Source organism: Argopecten irradians, chromosome 5 (genome assembly GCF_041381155.1).
Source record: "Argopecten irradians isolate NY chromosome 5, Ai_NY, whole genome shotgun sequence".
Taxonomy (NCBI): domain Eukaryota; kingdom Metazoa; phylum Mollusca; class Bivalvia; order Pectinida; family Pectinidae; genus Argopecten; species Argopecten irradians.
Window position 1 is genome coordinate 40,668,306 of NC_091138.1, and position 27,556 is coordinate 40,695,861.

Here is a 27,556-nt window from a genome sequence, read left to right on the forward strand (position 1 = left end):
GTTATATAAGGAGAAAAACTTAAGTTTTGACTTAAGTCTGTACTTTTGTTTCGAGAAATCGGAGCCAGAGACTTAATTGTGGATTGTTAAAACTTTATATATAAACAGATTACTAAGCAGTATGTAGGCCTGCTGTAAGTTGTTTAACTTTGTATATGTAACCATTTCCGGATACATAACCTTGAGTATTGTCGTCCAATAATCTGACATTGTATAACTTGTCTTACTGTGATACTTAACAACTAACTCACCACCATTTTACTTCACAGATTTGTTCTACTGCACATGTGTTTGAAACATTTGAGCAGCGATTCATCGTCACGACTTCTTATAACACGCGAAATATATGTAAAAAAAAATAGCATCCAAACAGTTGGTTTGTATAAAATAATTAAATGCATTCCCTGCAGTTTTTGACAGAATAAATTCTTGAAAGAGAAGGTAACACCAAAAACATTCCATGAAAAGAGTACGGAAATGAATAGCTATAGAAATGTTCTTTTTTAACATATCTAAATATAGAGAAGCTTTTGAAAACAAATCACGGATAAACATCAACACTTTGTAAGGAAGGGATACCAATTTGAGCTACAATAATAACGATCGGCACCGTCAGTGTATCACCCACGCAAATCCTCACTCCACCTATAACACTAGTAAAGTCCTCAGGTCTGTCATTCCTATCCAAATACAACAATACCGAGAACAGGATACAGCCTATACATGCATTTCAAACTATCAAACGACAGGATACAAAACCATAAACGCCAGCTTATTTTTATATTTCATTTAACACCCTATCAAAGCCTACCTACATCTTCTATTTATGTGTTTAGTACCAATGTATTACCGATATATATATCTTACCTTATAAAGCATACAGCTATATATGGGATTAATTGTAATCTCTATTGTATCTATGGGAAGGGAATCTACTCCATATGAACATTAAACTAGGAGATGGAGCTAAAAATGAGTGAAATATGAACCTAGGGGATGGAGCTAAAATAGTGAAATATGAACCTAAGGGATTGATCTAAAAAAAGAGTGAAATATGAACCAAGGGGATGGAGCTAAATGAGTGAAATATGAACCTAAGGGATTGATTCTAAAAAAAGAGTGAAAGTCCAACTTCCTTAATTTGTAGAAATAAAATAAAATAAAACTTTGAGGCATTCTTCCCTTCCTATACAAAAGCTAGACCCCCAGATCAAAAGAATATTGCTCTAGCAATCGTTTGAATACGAGTCCTATGTCCCATATTATTTTATAGTACCATAAGTATGGCAATATGGGTACCCCATAAAGTCAATTCACTTTAGATTGGAAAAAGTATCTTATAAAGCCTTTTATAAGAGTTTAAATCATCAATACGCACAGTACATAATTTGTCACAATATTACAAAGTAACACCTAATCAACAATGTAAGGAGAGATTCCCCTAATTGATTTGTGTATACATATTTCAATATAAATCCATGCAGGACTAGGACAAGTGAGCGATTTATATGGAAACCAGATTTCCCCTGTAGCTTGACCCCGAAACAAACTTGTAAAAAGGGGGTCAGAGTCAATTTACACCTGTTTGTTCTGACGCCCCAACAAACTAAGGTAAAACAACACTTAACCTGGTTTCTGACAACACAAACTTACAATTTTTTTCAGAAACCGATCTGTATTTCCCAGATTTAAGTAGATTAATTTATAGGACAAATTGACAGTCTGTTTATATTATAAACTCTGATGACCTTACAGATTAGCCCTATCAAGGACCACATCCCATCATTTACAATTAACTCCAATGTCATCCCCACCCATATAAAGGATGCTCTACCATATTGTGGGTACTATCATCATAATCTTAACAAGAAGTCCAAAAAGTCTTTTTATTGATTTAGCTTAATTTTCCCTGGGCCCCCGATCCATTAACCCCGGGGGGTCACCATTTCCAGTGACAAAATTACAAATGCCACTTACATTACTACCATTTGCAATTGGGTGCACCATTGAAAAAGCTTACAAATCGTCTCCTTTGCACAGCCAAATGAAAAATTTTAGCAAAGCGATTCATTGTCACAACTTCTTACAAACTCGCCAATTTGTAAAAAAAAAATAGCATCCAAACAGTTGGTTTTCCCATTGAAAATAATATGGACAAAATGCACCTTTGGCGGTTTTTGACAGCTAAATGCCCTTGAAAGAGATGGTAAGCTCAAAAAAATTCCATGAAAAGAGTACGGAAATGAAAAGCTATAGAAATGTTCTTTTTTTAACATATCTAAATATAGAGAAGCTTTTGAAAACAAATCACGGATAAACATCAACACTTTGTAAGGAAGGGATACCAATTTGAGCTACAATAATAACGATCGGCACCGTCAGTGTATCACCCACGCAAATCCTCACTCCACCTATAACACTAGTAAAGTCCTCAGGTCTGTCATTCCTATCCAAATACAACAATACCGAGAACAGGATACAGCCTATACATGCATTTCAAACTATCAAACGGCAGGATACGAAACCATAAACGCCAGCTTATTTTTATATTTCATTTAACACCCTATCAAAGCCTACCTACATCTTCTATTTATGTGTTTAGTACCAATGTATTACCGATATATATATCTTACCTTATAAAGCATACAGCTATATATGGGATTAATTGTAATCTCTATTGTATCTATGGGAAGGGAATCTACTCCATATGAACATTAAACTAGGAGATGGAGCTAAAAATGAGTGAAATATGAACCTAGGGGATGGAGCTAAAATGAGTGAAATATGAACCTAAGGGATTGATCTAAAAAAAGAGTGAAATATGAACCAAGGGGATGGAGCTAAAATGAGTGAAATATGAACCTAAGGGATTGATCTAAAAAAAGAGTGAAATATGAACCAAGGGGATGGAGCTAAAAATGAGTGAAATATGAACCTAAGGGATTGAGCTAAAAATTGTGAACATATGAACCTAAGGGGTTTAAGGCTTAAAACACAGCTATATAAGCCACTTCCTCTGGTCAAATTCCATAATTTTGGGAACGAAATTTAAATAATTAGTGATTTATTACACCATAAGGATGAATTTTGTGGCATTCCCATCATATTAATATACAAAAGAGCAGTGATAGAAAAAACACCAATGTTCATAGAAATTGCTCTAAAATTTATAGATAAGGATTGCAGAAAAAGTCATAAGAGCTAGGTTGGTGCACAATAGTCATAGGAGATGTAAAGTTAAAGTAATAATGAGCTATATAACATTCATTTAAGGGTGGTCTTCTATATATCCTATATATATATGAGAATTTAAAGAAAAATCCTACGGACGAAAATCTATAAAGAAATAAAAACAATATAACGACTGACTAGTGAACGCTTTCGCCCCATTCATAAGGGAGCTCATAACGTATGAATGTAGCTCCCTTGAATGGGGCGAATAAGCGCTCAATAGTGAGTGTGATTGTTTTCATTTCTCTATATATATATATATATATATACACAATGGGACTCTATCAGAATGGTGCAAATTATGGTACAACATTGACGTAATTTCACTTATGAATTTCTGCAGCATTATAATACAGAAATGTGTAAGGCAATGTGGAAGGCGCAGTTTAATATTTGTGTAGGTCCATCCAATACGTCCGAAACATGAAACACAATGTCGAGACCATGATTATCTGTTTTGGGTCACATATAACCAAGTTAACACCAGAATACACCTGTAGCATGTTCTGACACCCACACAAACTGAAGATTTTGTAAACAACACCAGACCTGTACCTGGTTGTGGTTGACGCCCACACAACTAAGAACTGAAAAACATCACCAGTCTGTACCAGGTTGGGTCCTGACACCCACACAAACTTACATCAATGTATTGTCAACAAGAAACTGATCTTGTATTTGGCAGATTTAAGTCAGATTAATGTATTGACAATATGTTGACAGTCCTGAGTGTAAGAGGTACATCTCCTGATGACAGCAGGTTACAGTTTAGGCCCTATCACCCAAGGACCATATTCCTTACATTTCACCAAATAACACCATATGTTCATAAAACTATCCACAAATGCTCCACAGAACTACATTACTATTGACAATACATACCAATAATCTTCTAATAATGAAGCATACAAAAAGTCTTTTCTCCATTGAACAAGCTTACAAATACTCTTTTCCATTTGACAAGAGATCCAGAGGGATCTGGCGCCCACAAGAATGATCTATCATTCTGACAAGCTTAGAAAGACGGATCTTTTCTCTTGCTTTTCAACTTTTTCCACCTACATATGAAAATATGAGAAAGATCCCTTCAGTACTTTGTGAGAATTAGCGATAACAAACTTTAACTATCAAATTCCAAGATGGCAGCCTGGCGGCCATTTTGTTGACGATCGATCCAAAAACGCATTATGCACAACAAGAGCCCTAGGGAAACCTACATATAAGAAATATGAGAAAGATCCCTTCAGTACTTTGTGAGAAATAGCGATATTAATCTTTAACTATCAAAATCCAAGATGTCTGCTGGTGGCCATTTTGTTGACCGATCGATCCAAAACGCATTATGCACTAAACTAGGGCCCTAGGGGAACCTACATATGAAAATTTGAGAAAGATCCCTTCAGTACTTTCTGAGAATTATAGCGATAACAAACTTTTAAGTATTAAAATCCAAGATGGCTGCCTGGCGGCCATCTTGTTAAACCGTTTGGTCCCAAAATGCAATATGCACAACTATGGCCCTAGGGGAACCTACATATGAAATTTGAGAAAGATCCCTTTAGTACTTTCTGAGAAATAGCGATAACAAACTTTAAGTATTAAAATCCAAGATGGCTGCCTGGCGGCCATCTTGTTAACCGATTGGTCCCAAAATGCAATATGCACAACTAGGGCCCTAGGGGAACCTACATATGAAATTTGAGAAAGATCCCTTCAGTACTTTCTGAGAAATAGCGATAACAAACTTTAAGTATCAAAATCCAAGATTGGCATTGCCTGGCGGCCATCTTGTTAACCGATTGGTCCCAAAATGCAATATGCACAACTAGGGCCCTAGGGGAAACCTACATATGAAATTTGAGAAAGATCTCTTCAGTACTTTCTGAGAAATAGCGATAACAAACTTTAAGTATCAAAATCCAAGATGGCTGCCTGGCGGCCATCTTGTTAATGCCGATTGGTCCAAAATTGCAATATGCACAAACTAGGGCCCTAGGGGAACCTACATATGAAATTTGAGAAAGATCCCCTTCAGTGCTTTCTGAGAAATTAGCGATAACAAGAATTGTTAACGGACGGACCGGACGGAAGGACGGACCGGAAGGACGGACGGACCACGGACAAAAAGCGATTTGAATAGCCCACCATCTGATGATGGTGGGCTAAAAATATGATTGTCCTTCCCGAATGGATGTTTCACACTAAATATGGATGAAATCCATCCAAGGATGAGGGAGGAAAGAGTAGGATTTTAAAAAGCTAAAATTAAGAAAATTTGCCCTTTTGGGGCCCCACCCCTCAGCCCCTTAGGGGTCGGACCAAGCTCATTTATATAAAATATGATTGTCCTTCCCAATGATGTTTCATCACCAAATATAGATGAAATCCATCCAAAGATGATGAAGGAGGAGTGAGGATTTTTTAAAGCTAAAAATGTAAGAAAATTTGCCCTTTTTGGGGCCCCACCCCTCAGCCCCTAGGGGTCGGACCAGGCTCATTTATATAAAATATGATTGTAGGTCCCCAATGATGTTTCACACTAAATATGGATGAAATCCACCAAGGATGAAGGAGGAGTATGATTTAAAAGCTTTAATTAAGAAAATTTGCCCCTTTGGGGCCCCGCCCCTCTGCCCCTAGGGGTCGGGACTTATCTCATTTATATAAAATATGATTTGTCCTTCCCAAGGATGTTTCACAAAGCTTAAAAATGCCCTTTTCTATTTAAAAAGCTTACAAATACCTTTTTCCATTGACAAAGCTTAGAAATGCCCTTCTCTATTGACAAAGCTTACAAATGCCCTTTTCTATTTAAAAAGCTTACAAATACCCTTTTCCATTGACAAAGCTTACAAATGCCCTTTTCTATTGATAAAGCTTACAAATACCCTTCTGTATTGGTGGTGAAACTTACAAATACCTTTCTCTACTAGTTACAAATGCCGTTCTTTCTCTTTTACAGAAGAAGTTGAATGATTAACTTAATTGTTTTATTTCATTTCAATTATTATATCATATTGGGACTGATCATACCCTAGCCTTAGTCAATATACATATATATACACACCCCACTTCCCAACAGTGACCTACTCAAACAGCAATCCATAGGGAGTCTACACACTATACACAAAACTCTCCAATGTCACTATTATACAATATAGTTGTTACCACGTCGGGATTTTAATGTGCTTTTTGTAAGGTCATGCATACACAATACAATTATCTAATTGGAATATGAATGTAATGGATGGTGAAATGAATGTAATATTTATTAATAAAATTTTCCATAATTGTCTGCTGGGACGTAACCATGTCGACTGGCGTCATTGTAACATACTGGTTCATGGAGATGTAATAATCACTTTGTTTTTTTATATGTAAAAAACAAAACATTATTACCTGTAAAATGCCACAGTGTAATTCAGAAAGGACATTTACTACAACTATTATGGACTTCCAGTTGAAGAACTTTCCATTGAGTATCTTTCCTGATAAACAAGATTTTTACCATCAACCAAAATTATACAGTATTTTGTCATTGTTTACCGTCAAACTTGTCAACAAAGGCCAAAGAATAAGATATATAATGGTATTTCTAGCCAAGGGTTCTTTATACATAGACAGACTGTAGAATTTGGATATTGGGGACCCTAGAAAGGCCAAATGTGTCAATGTGTTCTTTATACATAGACAGACTGTAGAAATTGGACATTGGACCCAAAAAGGCCATTGGGACTGCCAAGAAAGACCAAATTCTCTATGTGTTCTTTATACATAGACAGACTGTAGAAATTGGTCATGGGGACCCTAAAAATGCCAAATTGTCTGTGTGTTCTTTATACATAGACGGACTGTAGAAATTGGACATTGGGACTGCCAAGAAAGACCAAATTGTCCAAGTGTTCTTTACACATACGCAGACTGTAGAAATTGGTCATGGGGACCCAAGAAAGGCCAAATTGACCAAGTGTTCTCTACACATAGGCAGACTGTAGAAATTGGACATTGGGACCTCCAGGAAAGGCCAAATTGTCTTGTACCTTGCTTTATCAATACTGCTAAATCTGTCTGTGGGGCGTAGATAACGAGATCTCACACAGGGTGAAGAACCTCAAGGATCAATATGTCTCCTATTGGGTAAGGACATACAGCAGTTATACTCTTCGAACCTACTAACCAAAGCATTTCTTCATCATTTACCTTTACATTAACATTATACTAGAATTGTTTCATCATGAATCCTACTGCAATTAGTGTATCATTAGGTTTATATTAATGCAACTCTTTTCTTTCAAAATGGGTTGTAACCTGTACATCATGTTAACTCCAGGTTCAGGCCATCCAAATCTGTACTGTCTGAGGATCACTAAATTACCACTGAATGTCCATAATCTATTTTCACCTTTTGATAAATGAGACTCACCTTGGATAAGTGAGACTCACCATGAGATAAGGGATACTCATCTTTGGATAGACAAGACTCACCTTTGAATAATTGAGACTCACCTTTGGATAAGTGAAACTCATCTTTGGATAAGTGAGACTCATCTTTGGATAAGGAAGACTCATCTTTGGATAAGTGAGACTCATCTTTGGATAAGTGAGACTCATCTTTGAATAAATGATACAATCTTTTGAATGAAAATCATTCATTTTTCATCAACTTTTACAATACTGCAAATTTTAACCATTGTTTTTCCATAACATTTTTTAAATAATAATTATTCAAATAAGTTTTGATGAAAGGTTAAACTTTTAAACAACTCCTTTATCATTTACATAGTTGATGTTTATAATAATATGATGATCGAATGCCAAAAAAGTTTATAAATGAAGGATCGAGTAATAATAGTCTCAAATTGATACATTTCTCTAGGAATTGAACGAAACAGCTACCAGTATGATTTCTGTCACAAAAGTTTCTGATTTGATATTAGCTGCGTTCGAAAACAATATTAGAACAGCAGATCTGCGAGTCTTTTACTTCATGACTTAATCGATCATGTAAAAATAGCAGGAAAGTATAAAAGTTCAGATGACTAAGAACACACATTCAGATTGTTGACCTCTACACACTATAAACCGCAATGCCTTTACCTGGAATGGAAAGCAGACGGGCAAAGAAATCTCCAACTGATGTAATAATGACTTAATGGATTTATTCGAAGCAAAAACTCATGCCCTAAATTAACTCCACTGATTACCAATTCCATGGAAACCCTGAATTCAATTTTCTCCGTTAAACCCTTTGATGACTGCAGATTTACTATTAAAGAGACAAAAACCAGTGTCTTTAATTTATACACAACTTGTCAAGAATTTTCAGACTATAGAATTTGACTGAAATGTCAGATGTCACGATTTAGTATGCTCCCGTCACATAATAGTCAATCACAGAATCATGCAAATCAAATCTCTTTGAAGGACGTCATTTAGCTGTCAAAGATTTTAAGCTACATTTGCAGGATAAAATACTTTAATGTGAGGTTAAACAAAATCGAAGGAAAATCAATCGTGTCTAACTACTATGAATACCTTCCGACAACAATAAAAAAAAATTTGACTTTGTTACACAAGCGATGCATCCTTCAACGAAGGACAAGAAATTGTGGCTAATACATCGTTTGAGTCGATGGTCTTTTTTAAAACATTATCTAAATCAGTTTAATTGTTGTCAAGTAGTCATCCTTAAATGTATAACACTGCATATTAAGTATCGGCATAGCAATTTTAGCGCAATCCAAAAAATATGTTGTTTTCCTTGGGGAAAAAAATGTGTCAGTAATATAAACATCACGTAACAAAAATCTATAAACAAGAACTGATAACTCTGTAATATGCAAATAAAGAAAATAATGGAAATCTGGATGAGTTTTACAATGGTAATACATACGCAATTTCAAAGTGAGTGACAATTGCATTGATATAAATACAGATGGTTACCATGACAACATATACTCATTATCAGATACAGTGTCTGTAGGTGTTGTCATGTCTCTAGTCCACACTAGGGGAACCACTACATAGTCAAGCCAACCATGACCAATGTTGAAACCTCAACTCACCAAACTCGAACCTCGAAGACACCTTTGGACAACTCTGATTCAAAGATTGGAACAGTTCATTGTAAACTTTCGGGGGTGAAAAAGTTAAGCATCCGAAACAATTCCTGATTACCATGTCTGTCATTTTTATGCAATGTACAGGCTAAAAGCTGGCCAGAACACAAACACATATCATTTGACAATAAAGAAATAAACAATTTACTTTGGGGTTTTTTCACAAAATTTTTGTGATACCAAAAATAGCAGCACTTTGAAATTAATGAATAATTGTTGCGAGCTATGAAGGGCGGTCAACAGTCACGGCTTGCCCTAAAAAAAAAGCAATAGCTTATCTATAAATGTGAACTTGTCCCTTGTGACAGTCGAAACATACAACTGAATTAAATGATATCTGATGATTTCCAGACTAACTCATTTCTGATGACAATCTTTCACATGATTTTTATTTTTTACTACAGCAGTTCCAATCAAGAACCTGCTGATATTCCTAATGCATTATTGGAAAATAACAATGGCCTTCAGAATGTTGAATCAAATTTCTGCCAGAGTTTTCTGTTAAATCAACAAATAAATACTCAGAGTTTGTAATGGTTGCCATGAATATTTTAAGACAGTACATATTTAGACAGTTTGTACTGGTTGCCATGGATACTTTAAGACAGTTCATATTTTGAGAGTTTTTACTGGTTGCCATGGATACTGTACTTATTTAGAGAGTTTGTACTGGTTGCCATCATATTTAGAGAGCTTGTACTGGTTGCCATGGATACTGTACTTGTTTAGAGAGTTTGTACTGGTTGCCATGTATACTGTAATGCTACATGTCGTCTAGAGGTATGATTTCTGTCAGTGATGTAAAAATTGATGAGCTCAGCAGTTTTTAACAGAAATGTCAATTTTGCAACAAAGATTATGAAAACTAATTGCAGCCTACACTTATTATGTCAGGCTGTGCAGTTGTTCAAGACAACCTCATTTACATGTAAAACTATTTTGTGGTGCTTTCAGGAGACATATTGGGATGCTGTCATCATTTTTTCCAGTCTAATTTGCATTTCATGTCCACATTTACATGTTTGGGAGACAGGGAAACTCAATAGAAAGCCAGAGAAAGCCACAGAAAGCCTAAGGAACATCGTCTAAGTGGCCTGAGGTAGACCTTTACAGATTACTAATGTTTAGGTATTACAGAAACCTAAAATGAACAAAATGAAAACTTTAAAGGAACAAATCCTCTACATTGTACTTTGTGGGGACAGTATGTAATGTTAACATTAGGAACATTACCTTAGCCTACGAGGGATAATGTCCTGATCTACTGGGGACAATACCGAGACCACATAAAATATTTATCCTAGAATTTATTATACCAGTATTGATAACAGGATTTCGATAGTTTGCACCGACACAGTACTGGAATACACTTTCAAACTATGAAAATATGAACATGGGATGGGTTTAATGGGGACAAATTAAAGTGAACAGTCGGGCAAGGATGGCTAAACTCGGTAAAAATGGTGTGAATGTATCCAGTATAATTTCTTATGAAATGGAAAAATAAAATCTCTCGTCAAAATCTGTCTGCGTACGAAGAAATTAATTTAAAGTATGGGAATTCTAAATCGTCCTCCAAGCTCACTATGTCCTTGGTTACATTTCCACACAGCTTCGCTTTCAATGCTTTCAACTTTTCTTTACTTTAATGGTCAGAACTGGGAAACTAAGCAGAACTTGACCGTCGTATTAATATGCGAGAACTTTTGGAAGGCCAATGAACGCATTTAGACTGGTTTTCTTTGCCCGACTATTCACTTTAAGAACTAAAATATTTCAAATATTAATGAAATCATTTTCAAAACAATCATCTAATCATCCTATCACTAAACTCTGATCTCTTTAATGTCGTGTATTTAATGAGAATCCAAATTCTGGCAAACTTATCTTCATATTTTGTAAACTGAATAATACACATTCATTGATATGGTCTCAGATGACTTGACATTTTTTGTATGTAATTCTGTCTTTGCAGATCATAGAGTTATCTGCCCTTGCAGGTAGGTATCGATTGATTTGTGAGCCAAAATGACGTCCCTTTCTCTGAAAAATATGTCATTATTAGCTCATAATCACATGGCATAAAATCAATACCTGACCGCAAAACCAGATAACTACGTAATATGCAAATACAGGAATACACAATTCGATCATGACGTAATATGCAAATACAGGAATACACAATTCGATCATGACATAATATGCAAATACAGGAATACACAATTCGATCATGTTGATTATCGAATAAGGTGAATCCATGACACTTGTCTACACAGTCTAACCTACCCTAGCAATTTAAAGACCACCTGCTTAATAAGACCACTTTCTCAGGGTCCTAAATGGTTGTTGAACCTGTGTATAAGGACCACCTGGCTATAAAGACTATATTTTTCTTGGTCCTTTGAGTGGTCGGAATAGACAGGGTTGACCGTAGATTTTATTATTTCCTAACTGCGATTGCAGACACAGGTACAGAAATTTGGACAGTTAGCATTTATAGTGAATATATATATATACTTAATAAATATTTAACAACCAAAGACACAAAATAAATATATGTTTAGTCACATTCATTCAAACATAACGAAAACAGAATTATAATATGGCTTACGTATAAGTACAAAGAAAATAAAGAAATATATTTTAAGTAGAATAATAATTAGGTTTTTATTGTTATTGTAAAAGTTGAAGCAAACAAATATATGATACTGAAGAAGATTGAACTTTAATTATAGTGATTTGAAATTTTGTTTTATTATATCTGTTTAGAAGATAATGGGGGAAAAAATTGAGAAAACATAAAATTCCAATTGTTCCAAAAATATTTTTCATGCAAGAAAACATTTTCACAAATCTCGAAAAAAAAAAGATAATAATAATAACCAAAAAATTTAAAAACAAACAAGAAATAATATGCAAATTAATATTTTGATGTAGTTAAGCAAATACATTCTACTTGACATTGAACAACAAGGGTCAAGGTCGTTCTAGTGTGGGATGTGAAGTGCATCACACAAATTCAAATTCTTTAAAGTATCTTTTTTAACCTTTTGGTGTAACTGAACAGATATGAAATGTAGCAGTGATTATAATATCAACACATGACAAAGAAGGATTTGTGATATGACAGGCGAGGGGAGTTATTGCCCCTGGTGAACACACACAGCGGAGGCGTGCCTCAACACAATAACTACATAGAAGACATGAGTGAATGAAGACTTGTAAGAGAAGTACTGCCTGACAAACGGCAGGTCTATCTAGAAACAGTCTCACCTTCCTCTGTGAATTTCCCTTAGAGAAAATATGGCTACAGTTCAGCTTACATATCAATGAAATAATGTGACGACCTAAAATTACGCATGACATGCTCCAGTACTGTTGCTTATTTATTACATTTTCTGGAACTAGTCAACCTGACCTAATTAACCTTATTTCAATCAATGTGACCTACTTTTGTATTCGTTTGTTAACATCCCTTTACTTGTTTTTTAAGATCTATCAAAAAGGAAAATTTAGCTGGTAAGAAAAAAGAAAATTCTATCGTCTGTAAACCTGATATATATTGAGACCAACAGCACTATGGTATTAGCTACACTTATCACTCGTGGGTCAGCTCAGCCACGTCTCTCTTCAACAGATTTCACCTGATTGGTTCCGTCATATTTTCCAATCTTGTATTTAACCAATGAGATTGAAGCTATTATACACTTTATGGCAGGCACTTACAATTATCAACAACAATGGCATCGATAATTGCTGTGAACTCTGATGAATTTAATTGCAACATGTATGTTATTCCGATTTGGGTAATTTGTAACATCTATAACGCATTATCGTGTCGTTAAGTACAGTTCTCTCTCTCAATAAAACTACCGTCTTTGACCCAATAAGCATCCTGCATAAGCACCCAGGTAGGGCACTTAAAAAATGAAGCAAATAAGGGGGTCCTTAATAGAAACAAATTTGGATTAGCCTTTCATAAAGTTTTTCTATAAAGTAAGCCATAAATCAATTTGTAAAAGAAATCAATAAGGAAACAACACATTTTTCATATTTTCAATCTGCATTTGATTCAAAGTAAATCAAATTGAAGCGTAGAGAAGGGGGAGGAGCGCTTATAGGGATGAGGGCGCTTATTTGATTGAATACATTACATGATTTGATGTCAGCAATACCACTACTGCGACAAGTCTACACGGAGACAGCCATTTCATTGATAACTATCCCCCTCCAAACCTGAAGAGTTCTTACTTTACACAGTTTATTGGTTTGTTTCTATCTATAGAGTGACGTCATCAAAGCAAGATTTTTTGGCTTAGTTGACCTACGGGTGATAAGTGAAGCAAAGCGTAGTGCAATCAACCATGTGTCTTGACAATGTTAACCTGACTGTACATACATCAGCTGATAAAAGGTCAGTTTAGGAATGTTCTCAGTTTGTAGGTCAAGGTCAAGGAGACTCAAGGTCGAATGGTAAAGAAACGAAGTATCTACTGTACTTATATAATTACCAAACAGAGAATACATACTGGCTAATGAATGTTAAACCCCTATCACCAGTATACCGAAAAATTTACAAAATTCTTCTAAGTTTGGAAAGCACATAACATACACTAAATGATTAAAATAACTATTTTCGGTGTCCTTGGCCTCCACCCACATTATCTTACAATCTTTCCATCCAAAATACAGAAAAAAAAAGAAAAAAAATACAAAATTCTTCTTAAATTTGGAAAGCACATAACTTACACTAAAATAAAAATAAATGAACTATTTTTGGTGACCTTGACCTCCACCCACATTTATCCTACAAACTTTCCATCCGAAATATAGGGGGACGAAAAAAAAATTCTTAAGTTTGAAAAGCTCATAACTTACACTAGATAAATAAAATATAGAAAACAAAAATTGAAAAAATTCTTCACATTTTAAATATATGCCATCTCTAACCTCAAGTGATATTTTAAAATGTGATGTATATTTAAGCAATATTTCAAGACAATACAGGCATTTTCCATACATGATTTTAACGTTTATCCATCCTTTATTTTAAAGTTTAAACTACGCTAGGATTTCCTGCTGTGGTAGTAGAATGACCTTTAATTCATTGTAAATTTTCCATTTATCCTTTCTTAGAATGTAGGAAAAATATTTTCATAAAACTTTATGAAATACTTCTCAACATTCTTCTTTTAGTTCTCTTTTTTTTCCTGGAAAGATTTTTTTTCTTTTAATCAAATAGGGAATGAGTTCATCTCGGCTTGCAACATTACCCATATAAGAATCTGTACCAAAGGAAAAATCCTGCTATCTTTATGTGACATTAGTTAGGGAATCATGAGAACTAGAATGATCAATATAATCTAGTAACTAGCTAGTGTGGAGGAATACATGGTACTTACATCTGAGTCTGGACCAACGTCTGCTCCAGGGCATGTAAATGAAACAAACTCATGGCACCTCTTATGGACTACAAAACTGCACACTGAAAAATACAATTAATTATTGTAATTAATATTTCATCATCTAGTGAGAGCAAGCGGGGTGTGCTGTTCAGTGTCTTAAAATAAATTCAGAGAGACAGCACTATAAAGATGGAGAGAGTTAAACTATCACAAGGAGACACAAACAACTGCAGCCTCCCAAAACATACACAATTACACATTTTAGACCAGTACATTTCAGACACAAGCAAGAAGCTCTCAAATTAATCAAAAATTAGTCTCATCTGAAACATTTAGTCTAAGATGAAACAGTTAGTCTGGGCTGAAACATTTGTTCTGGACTGAAACATTTAGTCTGAGCGGAGACTTTTAGTCTGAAACATTTAAGTCTGATCTAAAATATTAAGTCTGAGCAAAAACATTTAGTCTGGGTCGGAAAACATTTAGTCTGGAGCTAAAACATTTAGTCTGAGTTGAAACACTAGTCTGCTAAAACATTTAGTCTGAGTTGAAACACTTAGCCTCAGTTGAAACATTTAGTCTGAGTTGAAACACTTAGCCTCAGTTGAAACATTTAGTCTGGGCTGAAACATTTAGCCTCTTCTGAAACATTTAGTCTGAGTGGAGACACTTAGCCTGAGCTGAAACATATCACATGAACTACATAGCTCTTTACAGAGTTTTAGTAATTTCCTGCTAAATAGTTGTTACGACTAGGTAAAACTATTTTTGTTTCATATCGGTGTAGTATCTATAAGAAATAGGTCAACTGATAAAAAAAAATAAACAATTGTTACATCAGACAACTAAACTAGAACATGGCACTACATAAAAACATGCAATGGTATATAGATTATCAGTAAAAACATCAGTAACTGAAGTGATCACTGCTGTTTTGACAACAGATGTAGAAATGATCCCAGTGGATGTGTAGAACCTAATCCATAAATATGGCCAGTATTGTATATCCTGGTTATGATACAAAGCCACCAGTCATATCCGCCAATTCATAAAGGGTACAGAAAGTACGTGGCATATTGGTTCAGGTGTCTGACATTGTTCAATTAGCCTGCAATCTATGGTGGCATATTGGTTCAGGTGTCTGACTTTTCTGATCTATTGTGCCTGCAACTTCTGATCTATGGTGGCATATTGGTTCAGGTGTCTGACTTTGTTCAATTAGCCTGCAACTTCTGATCTATGGTGGCATATTGGTTCAGGTGTCTGACATTGTTCAATTAGCCTGCAACTTCTGATCTATGGTGGCATATTGGTTCAGGTGTCTGACTTTGTTCAATTAGATCTATGGTGGCATATTGGTTCAGGTGTCTGACTTTGTTCAATTAGCCTGCAACTTCTGATCTATGGTAGCATATTCATTGGTCAGGGTGTCAACTTAGCCTGCAACTTCTGATCTATGGTAGCATATTGGTTCAGGTGTCTGACTTTGTTCACTTAGCCTGCAACTTCTGATCTATGGTGGCATATTGGTTCAGGTGTCTGACTTTGTTCAATTAGCCTGCAACTTCTGATCTATGGTGGCATATTGGTTCAGGTGTCTGACTTTGTTCACTTAGCCTGCAACTTCTGATCTATGGTGGCATATTGGTTCAGGTGTCTGTCTTTGTTCAATTAGCCTGCAACTTCTGATCTATGGTAGCATATTGGTTCAGGTGTCTGACTTTGTTTCACTTAGCCTGCAACTTCTGATCTATGGTGGCATATTGGTTCTGGTGTCTGTCTTTGTTCAATTAGCCTGCGACTTCTGATCTATGGTGGCATATTGGTTCAGGTGTCTGACTTTGTTCAATTAGCCTGATCTTCTGATCTATGGTGGCATATTGGTTCAGGTGTCTGACTTTGTTCAATTAGCCCGCAACTTCGAAAACAAACTCATGGCACCTCTTATGGACTACAAAACTGCACACTGAAAAATACAATTAATTATTGTAATTAATATTTCATCATCTAGTGGGAGCAAGCGAGGTGTGCTGTTCAGTGTCTTAAAATAAATTCAGAGAGACAGCACTATAAAGATGGAGTTCAATTAGGAGTTAAACTATCACAAGGAGACACAAACAACTGCAGCCTCCCAAAACATACATAATTACACATTTTAGACCAGTACATTTCAGACACAAGCAAGAAGCTCTCAAATTAATCAAAAATTAGTCTCATCTGAAACATTTAGTCTAAGATGAAACAGTTAGTCTTGGCTGAAACATTTGTTCTGGACTGAAACATTTAGTCTAAGCGGAGACTTTTAGTCTGAAACATTTAAGTCTGGTCTAAAACATTTAGTCTGAGCAAAAACATTTAGTCTGGGCTGAAACATCAAGTCTGGGCTAAAACATTTAGCCTCTTCTGAAACATTTAGTCTGAGTGGAGACACTTAGCCTGAGCTGAAACATATCACATGAACTATATAGCTCTTTACAGAGTTTTTAGTAATTTCCTGCTAAATAGTTTTTACGACTAGGTAAAACTATTTTGTTTCATATCGGTGTAGTATCTATAAGAAAATAGGTCAACTGATAAAAAAAAAATAAACAATTGTTACATCAGACAACTAAACTATAACATGGCACTACATAAAAACATGCAATGGTATATAGAGATTATCAGTAAAAAACATCAGTAACTGAAGTGATCGCTGCTGTTTTGACAACAGATGTAGAAATGATCCAGTGGTGATGTGTAGAACCTAATCCATAAATATGGCCAGTATTGTATATCCTGGTTATGATACAAAGCCAACAGTCATATCGGGCCGATTCATAAAGGGTACAGAAAGTACGTGGCATATTGGTTCAGGTGTCTGACATTGTTCAATTAGCCTGCGACTTCTGATCTATGGTGGCATATTGGTTCAGGTGTCTGACTTTGTTCAATTAGCCTGCGACTTCTGATCTATGGTGGCATATTGGTTCAGGTGTCTGACTTTGTTCAATTAGCCCGCAACTTCTGATCTATGGTGGCATATTGGTTCAGGTGTCTGTCTTTGTTCAATTAGCCTGCAACTTCTGATCAATGGTGGCATATTGGTTCAGGTGTCTGACTTTGTTCAATTAGCCTGCGACTTCTGATCTATGGTGGCATATTGGTTCAGGTGTCTGACTTTGTTCAATTAGCCTGCAACTTCTGATCTATGGTGGCATATTGGTTCAGGTGTCTGACTTTGTTCAATTAGCCCGCAACTTCTGATCTATGGTGGCATATTGGTTCAGGTGTCTGTCTAACTTTCAACCACAAGTTCTAAACACAATAACAATTACTACATCTCATATTCGTCCATAAGCCATTCTTATCGGGTTAATGTTGGCTACATTGTTTAGGTGTCCAACACTTTATAACTGGCTCTGTGAAAATTAAGAATTTAATATCTGATTCTTAGTTCTCTTAAAATCTGTTATAATTGGACATATTGACCTGGTATTTCTGGGTTGCAACCTTCTCTCAGAACCAGCCACCACCTACTACCAGAAAATTAGGACATAGAATAACTGTCGCTGATTGGACGAAAAATCAACCAATAGCTTCGTGAAATGAATACTATAGTCTGATAGTTAACAGGAGGATGTTATTGTTCAAGATGTCAACTTCTAGAAATGCAGAGAGAGTTTCAGTAGTTCAGCCATTCACCCCTGAAGACACATTTAGACTCTTCTAAATCAAAGAATAGACCAGTCCATTATGCAATATCAGGGGTGAATGAGTTCCCATCAGAAACAGGATACATGTATAGTGAGACATATCTGAACCACTCGATGCTGTTTCATCCTAACCCATCACTATCTTGTCATGTCATCCTAACCCATAACTATCTTGTCATTTACGTAAGTTAAAAGTATAAATAAATTTACAAAACCATACAATGTCAAGGACCACATCTTCCTTAGTTGAGAATACTTCACACAAAAATTGTGTGCATGCATCTCTTTTACTGCGAACATTTCCTGGTGTTGGAATATTTACATAGTAAAAACAATATTCTGCATTTTTGTTCTGATGTTTACACAGACGTAATTTTGTTATCATATCCAATGTCACAGACCACTTGAGACTCCTAAATTTACTGAGTTAATATATAGACTCTTAACACGTGGTGCCTCTATACAGTCACATTCCCCACCCTTCACACAAGTTCTCTTAACATAGGTATATGGCCTATATTGATACGTCTGATTTGATATAATAGGTTCTTTTCAATGAATAAATCATTTTAAATGTCATTTAATTTTACTTAATATTAGTCACAGATTGAGTTAAATATTTAGACTAAAGTTTTTTAAAAAGGCATAACTAATTCTGGTACAAAATTAAATAAATTTTTTCTATCTTTCATTATATGAACTCCATCCTCATTGAAGTACATAACCTGGAACTTTACTGGTATAGATAAAATACTATCGTTCCTTCCCTACAAATAACAGCTGGTAGCTTCAGGTTAAATTACCAAACACGTTGCCATGGAATTCTCGTTTCATCTAATCTCAGGGGACAACTTCCCGGAGAAAGCGTCTGCTCAGTAAAGAAATTGTCACCACATTCTTTAAACTTTGAGGAAAGTTTTGCAATATCTAAGAAATAAATCATGGTACATGTGTGATAAATTGGTGAATTATTGGCAGGCGTCTGGTCTCAGTGCTCTTGTTAAGTTCTGGTGTTGGATATTGCACAATAAATTATTTCTATGCAGCCATGCTCATAAACAGTACCCCACCATTACACTCTTAAATCATATGCAAAACAATGGAATACACGGAGCTAGACTTGGAACAGCTAGACTCAGAACTAGACTCAAGCCAAAACAATGAAACACACGAAGATAGACTTGGAACAGCTAGACTCAGAACTAGACTTAAGCTAAAACAATGAAACAAACGACTATAGACTTGGAACTATAAACTCAAGCTGAAACCAAAGAACATGTAACAGCTTAGTAAGATGATGAATGCCTTCCTGCAACAATAAGTTAAAACATCCTGTCATGTTTTGAAGATTACTTGTTGCATTGATTACAATTTGTGCGATACCATAGCACTTTATAGCAACTTTGTTGCAAATGAATTCTTGAGCAAAACAGGACTTGGTTGGTAGATTGTGATTAATGTCCTATTAACATTCAGAGTAAGTTTAGAATAGCCTCCCCTGAATGCAGTTTGTTGTGTGTGTAAAGGTCTGTTTGTTTTAGAGGCTGTTACATATTTGTGTTGTGTCTCCTTGTGATAGCATAACTTTTACCTTTTCTATAGTACTGTTTCACATAAGTATGCTACTGAAGACACCAAACAACACACTCAACTCAGTCACTTTATACAGACAACAGACAAACCAATAGTCCCACACCCTTCATGTTGAATGCCGTAAGTTAAGGAGCAACTAGAACTGTTGCCAGAGTGGCCGACTAATACCCTCGCTGCACAAATTCAATGATAACTCCTAGAATAGGGGACCCTATATAGTGTACTCAACTCTCCTTTATGTCAGGGTTCTTTGTACCAAATTTTATCAAAACCTATCATGCAGTTTAGGAGGAAGTTGCTGGACAAAGTTGTGTCTACAGACAGACTGACAGACAGACAACCCGATTACAGTATACAAGATATGAATACTTAAAACTCTTTTATAGACTAAGGCATGTCTCCGCCTTGGAACTGACCATAGGGGTGAAAATAAACTCCAAACCAAAAGTGATGCCGTGTCAATAGGGAGACATTAGAAAGAAGAATAGCAAGAAGAGAACAAATTAAAATCAAGGGAGATAAGTCATCCTAACCCTAGATCTCAACAGACCCCAGGCTAAAGACTATACATGATACAGCCAAAGTGCTCTAGGTCAGAATAGTTTAAAAGATCAAGACACAAATAGGTATATTACTTCCCTGGCTCACAGCAAATTTTCCTGATACATTATTTATCTTTCTTTTTGAAGCTATGTGCATTAAAAGTTCTTTGATTTTATAACAATGTGGAAAGGTCAGATTACTAGCCTTCCCTATTTATATAGCAGAAGTAAAAGATTTTCTCCGCCCAATGTTTTAGTGCGAGTTTAAAAGAGAGAATAGTACAGCATCTGTTGATAAGCGATATATAACTCACTCACGAGCTAATCTTGAGAGCACTGTTAGTAATTTGTGTTACTTAGATCAAGGTCGTGTACATTCACTGCTAACCACTACCACAATCACATCTGCATCTGTGTGCATAAGGCATTTGATTCCATCGTAAAACAATCGTGAACTAAACCACTCAACACAAAGTCGTACACATGCCCCAGTTTAGATCTAAAGATCGTAATTCACATCTCTCCATCACCCAAATAAATCCATAAACAAACTATGTAAGAGAATTGAGTCTTACATTTCACATGACCCTGAGTTTAGTTCTAAAGCTGTAATTCCCAGTCAAACATAATCAAACTATCATCGAAAAAATAAGAGATACAACTCCTGAGCCAGGTACTAAATGGTATATTCTAGGTTCATCTGGTGCTGCTGGTTGCCAAACTATGTAATCAAACTATTTAAGGATGTACACCTCTGAGAAGTCAAAATTTCTTGTATTAAACTTTTTTTCTCATATAGATTTTTGGAAAAAGGAGTTCATACCATAAAAGAAAATGGAAGAAAAAACATATGTTCGTGTGCTTGTTATTGAGCTATTGTCACTCAAAGATACCTAGTTGACAAAATATTGGATTTGATGGGAATTTTGCCGTTTTGACCATATCAGATAGAGATTAAAGCCATAATTTCCTAATGAGGTGTTTGATATGTATGAATGTTTGTAGAATTCATTTTCTAGTAGTCTTCTTTAAAAAATATATCAGTTTTGATCAAATAGACTAATATTTTTTCTCAGAATAACAACATATGCTACCCTACCCCTTAATTTTGAGCTAAAAAATGCACCATTTGCAGCCATTTTTGCCAAATTTAACCCTTTACAGAAAAAGTTCTGGTATTAAACTTTTGTTATTATTTTGCATATCAATAATAAGGAAACGGTTGTTCTTTCTAAATCAGGAAGAAAAATTGGGGGTCCGTGTGCTTACTTTTTTGCCCTATTTGAATTTTTGTTATTTTTCAATTTTAATTACTTTATAATAAAACAAGAGGCCCAGAGGGCCTGTATCGCTCACCTGGTTTTTTGTTAGTAATTATCACAAGACTCAGACAATTAGAAAAATAAGCAAAATTGACTCCCAAAGTTTAATTTTGAATCACAACCATACAATGATGCTATTGATACCATACAAATATGCTATCCAATACATAGGTTCAGAGACAAAGCAATTTATATGAAAAGAGTAGCCTAATTGACCTTTTGACCTCGCATCTATTGCCGTCTAAGGCCCCGGGGGTCAGCCCTATCATTTGTACAATTTCAAATCCCAACCCTATAAGGATGCTACCATTGCATTATAAGTGCTCTTCCATTCTTAGTTGCAGAGAAGAAGTCGTTTATATGGAAATAGCTAAATTGACCCCTTTTGACCCCACCCTTCAGGCCCCCGGGTGGTCAGCCCCATCATTTGCAAAATTTTGAATTCAAACCCTATAAGGATGTAACCATTGCATTATGAGCGTAATCCCATGTTAAGTTGCAGAGAAAAAGTTATTTATATAGAAATTGACCACTTTTGACCCCGCCCCTCAGGCCCCCGGGGGGTCAGCCCTATCATTTGCACAATTTTGAATTCCCACACTATAAGGATACTACCATTGTATTATGGGTGCTATAACGTGCTTAGTTTCAGAGAAGAAGTTGTTTATATGGAAATAGCCAAATTGGCCCCTTTTGACCCCGCCCCTCAGGCCCCCTGGGGGTCAGCCCCATCATTTGTACAATTTTGAATCCCCATCCTATAAGGATGCTACCATTGCATTATGGGTGCTATCCCATGCTTGGTTTCAGAGAAGAAGTCGTTTATATGGAAATAGCCAAATTGAACCCTTTTGACCCCGCCCCTCAGGCCCCCCGGGGGTCAGGCCACATCATTTGTACAATTTTGAATCCCCAACCTATAAAGATACTACCATTGCATTATGAGTGCTATCTCATGCTTAGTTTCAGAGAAGAAGTCGTTTATATGGAAATAGCCAAATTGACCCCATTTGACCCGCCCCTCAGGCCCCCGGGGGTCTGCCCCATCATTTGTACAAGTTTGAATCCCCACCCTATAAGGATGCTACCATTGCATTATGGGTGCTATCCCATGCTTGGTTTCAGAGAAGAAGTCGTTTATATGGAAATAGCCAAATTGACCCCTTTTGACCCCGCCCCTCAGGCCCCCGGGGGGTCAGCCACATCATTTGTACAATTTTTAATCCCTACCCTATAACGATACTACCATTGCATTATGAGTGCTATCTCATGCTTAGTTTCAGAGAAGAAGTCGTTTATATGGAAATAGCCAAATTGACCCCATTTGACCCCGCCCCTCAGGCCCCCGGGGGTCAGCCCCATCATTTGTACAATTTTGAATCCCCACCCTATAAGGATGCTACCATTGCATTATGGGTGCTATCCCATGCTTGGTTTCAGAGAAGATGTCGTTTATATGGAAATAGCCAAATGGACCCCATTTGACCCCGCCCCTCAGGCCCCCGGGGGGTCAGCCCCATCATTTGTACAATTTTGAATCCCCCACCCTATAGGGATGCTACCATTGCATTATGGGTGCTATCCCATGCTTGGTTTCAGAGAAGAAGTCGTTTATATGGAAATAGCCAAATGGACCCCATTTGACCCCGCCCCTCAGGCCCCCGGGGGGTCAGCCCCATCATTTGTACAATTTTGAATCCCCACCCTATAGGGATGCTACCATTGCATTATGGGTGCTATCCCATGCTTGGTTTCAGAGAAGAAGTCGTTTATATGGAAATAGCCAAATTGACCCCTTTTGGCCCCGCCCCTCAGGCCCCTGGGGGGTCAGCCCCATCATTTGTACAATTTTCAGTTAGTAGCCCATAAGGATGCTACCAGCCAAATTTTGTTGAAATCCGACCAGCGGTTATGGAGAAGAAGTCGATTGTTGACGGACGGACGGACGGACGGACGACGGACGACGGACGACGGACGACGGACGACGGACGACGGACGCGACGGACGCCACGGTATGGCATAAGCTCACCTTGGTCCTTCGGACCAGGTGAGCTAAAAAAATAAAAGTGCCAAAATTATCATTAAATGTAAAAAGAAAGTCACAAAAAGTGTATCATTTCACATATTAATGCTAAATATTTTAATTACTACTAAGCTAGTAACGATTTGCAGCAAAAATTAGTTAAATACAGCTAAAAATAATGGCGCAGTGATGATTTAAGTAAAAACAATTTCAGGAAAAAATGGTAAAACTGTGGCTCTACTTGAAGCGAAAAAAGACACAATTTCAAAATGGCCGCCAAATGGGCCATTTCTTAAAATCCCTGTATAAAATAATCTACTAAAAATAGAAATGTAATTTTTTGACAAAATTTGCATCTGGCAACTTGCTACATATACTGATAAATTATATTTGAAAATCTCATAACTTCTTTGGTCTATGTTGAAACGAGACTTCAACACGGGACTGAAACCTCAGAAGAATACATCCTTAAGAGAGGTTAGTCTTTCCTAACATACTATACAACCGTACTATTTCCACTATGAAATGGCCTATTGTGTCATGTCCTATCATAATCTACCATAAGCAAACCCTCATGGATCCAAAACCAATGTAAGACATTAACTGTAGGAGGATGGTTTTTCACCAGGAACTCTGGTTTATGTCCTTTTATGTCCCTAGATGTTATAAGTGTACAAACACCAACAAAACAGGACTTTCATCGGTCTACATCAAAGCATCTGAAAACCAACATATACAATAATTTAAAACACAAAGTGTAAAATAAATTCTTTAACTGAAATTCAAATATAGAACTTGATCTTTCAAACTTCATATAATATTACATTTTCCACGACAGTTCGTGGAAAATTCATGGACAAATTAATTTAGCTTGAAATCTCAGAGACGGGAATTTTACTTAACATTCAAATGGTTTGAATTTGATAAACTACTGCAGAGTTTGAATTTCATGAAACCATAACAAGATTTACAATGTAGTATTTCAAAATTACTGATATTTAATTTTACAGTTGTATCCCAGTAGGTGAGTTTGACATTTGATTTTATCAGTCTCAGTATTTAATTTACAAGTGATTATTCATCACTGTTGACGGATATATCTATTAGAAAACTATGATCGTTAAGTACAATGTACAAAATGTCTTCTTCCTGATATATGAAATCAACAATTTCCTGGTAAACATATACAGACAAGGATATGTACATTTGAACGTATAGATTGAAACAAAACTAGCTTTAAAAGCTGTGATAATACAAAATAATGTTTTTTATAATGATTTTTATGTATAATCAATTACATAAAAACCAAGTTGAATGCATGTTTATAGATCTTATTTAAACTTGATACATAAGACAAAGTTATAATTATCTGACGGCTTTTAATCTAGTCCACTACATCAACTGTAACATTTACCTGTAATAATTTTCTGAAAGTTAAAATTATTCTGGTATACACCTGTAAGTTCATTACACATTTTTGAAGTTTAAATTTAATAGGATAAGCTAAAAGTTAAACAGTTCATTACACATTCTTGAAATTTAAATTAAATAAGATAGGCTAAAAGTTTAAACAAATAGCCTACCAAATAAAATAATACACCTTATATTGTACTTTCTACCATGTATATAGAATTTGTTCATTAGCATTAAAATCTCGTTAATTACGTTGTTACATAATGCCACTGTTATTCCCATCAGCCAGAGACAGGTAAAATGACCATTATCGTGCCATTTTAGGGACAAGTGAGGTCAATAGAGGTCATCGCAGCTCAAGCATAACAGGAATAACATTTGTCGCGGATGATGGATCATTCCACGTGTTGGTTGATAGCCCGACTGGACAGAAACAATAAATGCCTAGTGATAATTAGGACATACCTGGTGAGGTTTGAAACGACGCTAACGACAGATATTACCTGTACATCACGTTACTTGTTCTACCTCAAGGCTGTCACACCTTGTCGTACTGAACAAATGACAACATAAAGACCTGATGCTATTTTTAGATTCTATAATAGAAATACATTGTAACAACAGAGTAATTATATGTAACTAGGGTTATATTATGACAGATGAAATTCATCATCAGAATATATATATAGTTTAAAAGGATAACAGGTGAAAGTTTAACAAAGATGTAGATTCGTTTTATTCTCTTTTATTTGGTGATATGTATAACTGCTAGATAGGATATAACATTATCATAAATAATGTCCAAATATAGTTAATTTGGTGTCAAGTTTCTAAGTTTCAACAAAATTGACATCAAGGATATTAATAGGCTGTTTAATTATTTTCATGGAAATGGATATGAAATGGATATGAATAGATAGGAAATTGTCAATAATGTGGTCGCTGTGATAACACCAACTTTTTATTTAGTAAAATATAAACCTCTTGAATTTTGAAGGATATCATTATGAATAATGAATTCCCGGTGATTTTGACTAATGTACATATCTATCACTTCCTATACGAGTTTTAGATACGTGAGTGAAGTGGTTTGCTTAGTCAATCATCGTTTATACAGAGAAAGTCGTTATCACCTTAACCATATATCTCACTGTGATCATATTCATGTAAGTAATTTGTTTCTGATAAACTACAGCCGTTGATCAATTTTCTGTCTATTTTGCACTGCACACATTGAAAGCCTGCCAAGCTAAATTCAAAATTTTTCCAATTTATCTGATATTGTTTCACCACTGATACACGGGTAATCAATTTCTACTTTCCAAACCATTTGCTGATTACGCCAAAGAGCTGTGGATGATATATTTTCCCTGTCAAATAGACATAGATAGGTATAGCATGTGATGGGTGTAGATATATACAATCTTCATAGTCCCATCAAACAGAGGGATTACAGATGCATAGATTTCAGTAATTACAGCATGTCATTGCTGTTACGTTGTATTTGTCATTGCTGTTACATTGTATTTATTATTGCTGTTACCATATATTTGTCTTTGCTGTTACCATGTATTTGTCTTTGCTGTTGTATTTGTCAGTGCTGTTACCATGTATTTGTCAGTGCTGTTACCATGTATTTGTCACTGCTGTTACCATGTATTTGTCATTACTGTTACAATGTATTTGTCATTGCTGTTACCATGTATTTGTCATTGCTGTTACCATGTATTTGTCATTGCTGTTACCATGTATTTGTCAGTGCTGTTACCATGTATTTGTCATTGCTGTTACAATGTATTTGTCATTGCTGTTACCATGTATTTGTCATTGCTGTTACCATGTATTTGTCATTGCTGTTACCATGTATTTGTCATTGCTGTTTCCATGTATTTGTCATTGATGTTACCATGCATTTGTCAGTGCTGTTACCATATATTTGTCATTGCTGTTACAATGTATTTGTCACTGCTGTTACCATGTATTTGTCATTGCTGTTACCATGTATTTGTCATTGCTGTTATCATGTATTTGTCATTGCTGTTACTATGTATTTGTCATTGCTGTTACCATGTATTTGTCATTGCTGTTACCATGTATTTGTCATTGCTGTTACCATGTATTTGTCATTGCTGTTACCTTGTATTTCTCATTGCTGTTACCATGTATTTGTCATTGCTGTTACCATGTATTTGTCATTGCTGTTACCATGTATTTGT

At 35.7% G+C, this 27,556-nt stretch overlaps 2 protein-coding genes across 6 annotated transcripts in view; one reads left to right on the top strand and one right to left on the bottom strand.

The window, feature by feature from the left end:
- Positions 1 to 27,556, top strand: part of LOC138323854 (exportin-6-like) — a 603,808-nt gene that overhangs the window by 464,420 nt on the left and 111,832 nt on the right. The gene's annotated exons all lie outside the window — the stretch shown is intronic.
- Positions 1 to 27,556, bottom strand: part of LOC138323852 (calcium-dependent protein kinase C-like) — a 156,000-nt gene that overhangs the window by 99,386 nt on the left and 29,058 nt on the right. For 3 of the 5 annotated variants that reach the window (XR_011208598.1, XM_069268746.1, XM_069268748.1), the window contains exons 3-4: positions 14,753 to 14,835; positions 12,624 to 12,641 (exon numbers count right to left, since the gene is read on the bottom strand). Coding sequence is in view for 4 of the 5 variants with exons in the window: in XM_069268746.1 (XP_069124847.1) it covers positions 12,624 to 12,641; positions 14,753 to 14,835 (101 nt within the window). In the remaining variant the exon portion in view is untranslated. The remainder of the gene's footprint in view (positions 1 to 12,623; positions 12,642 to 14,752; positions 14,836 to 27,556) is intronic. The other 2 variants (XM_069268749.1, XM_069268750.1) reach the window with 1 other exon arrangement.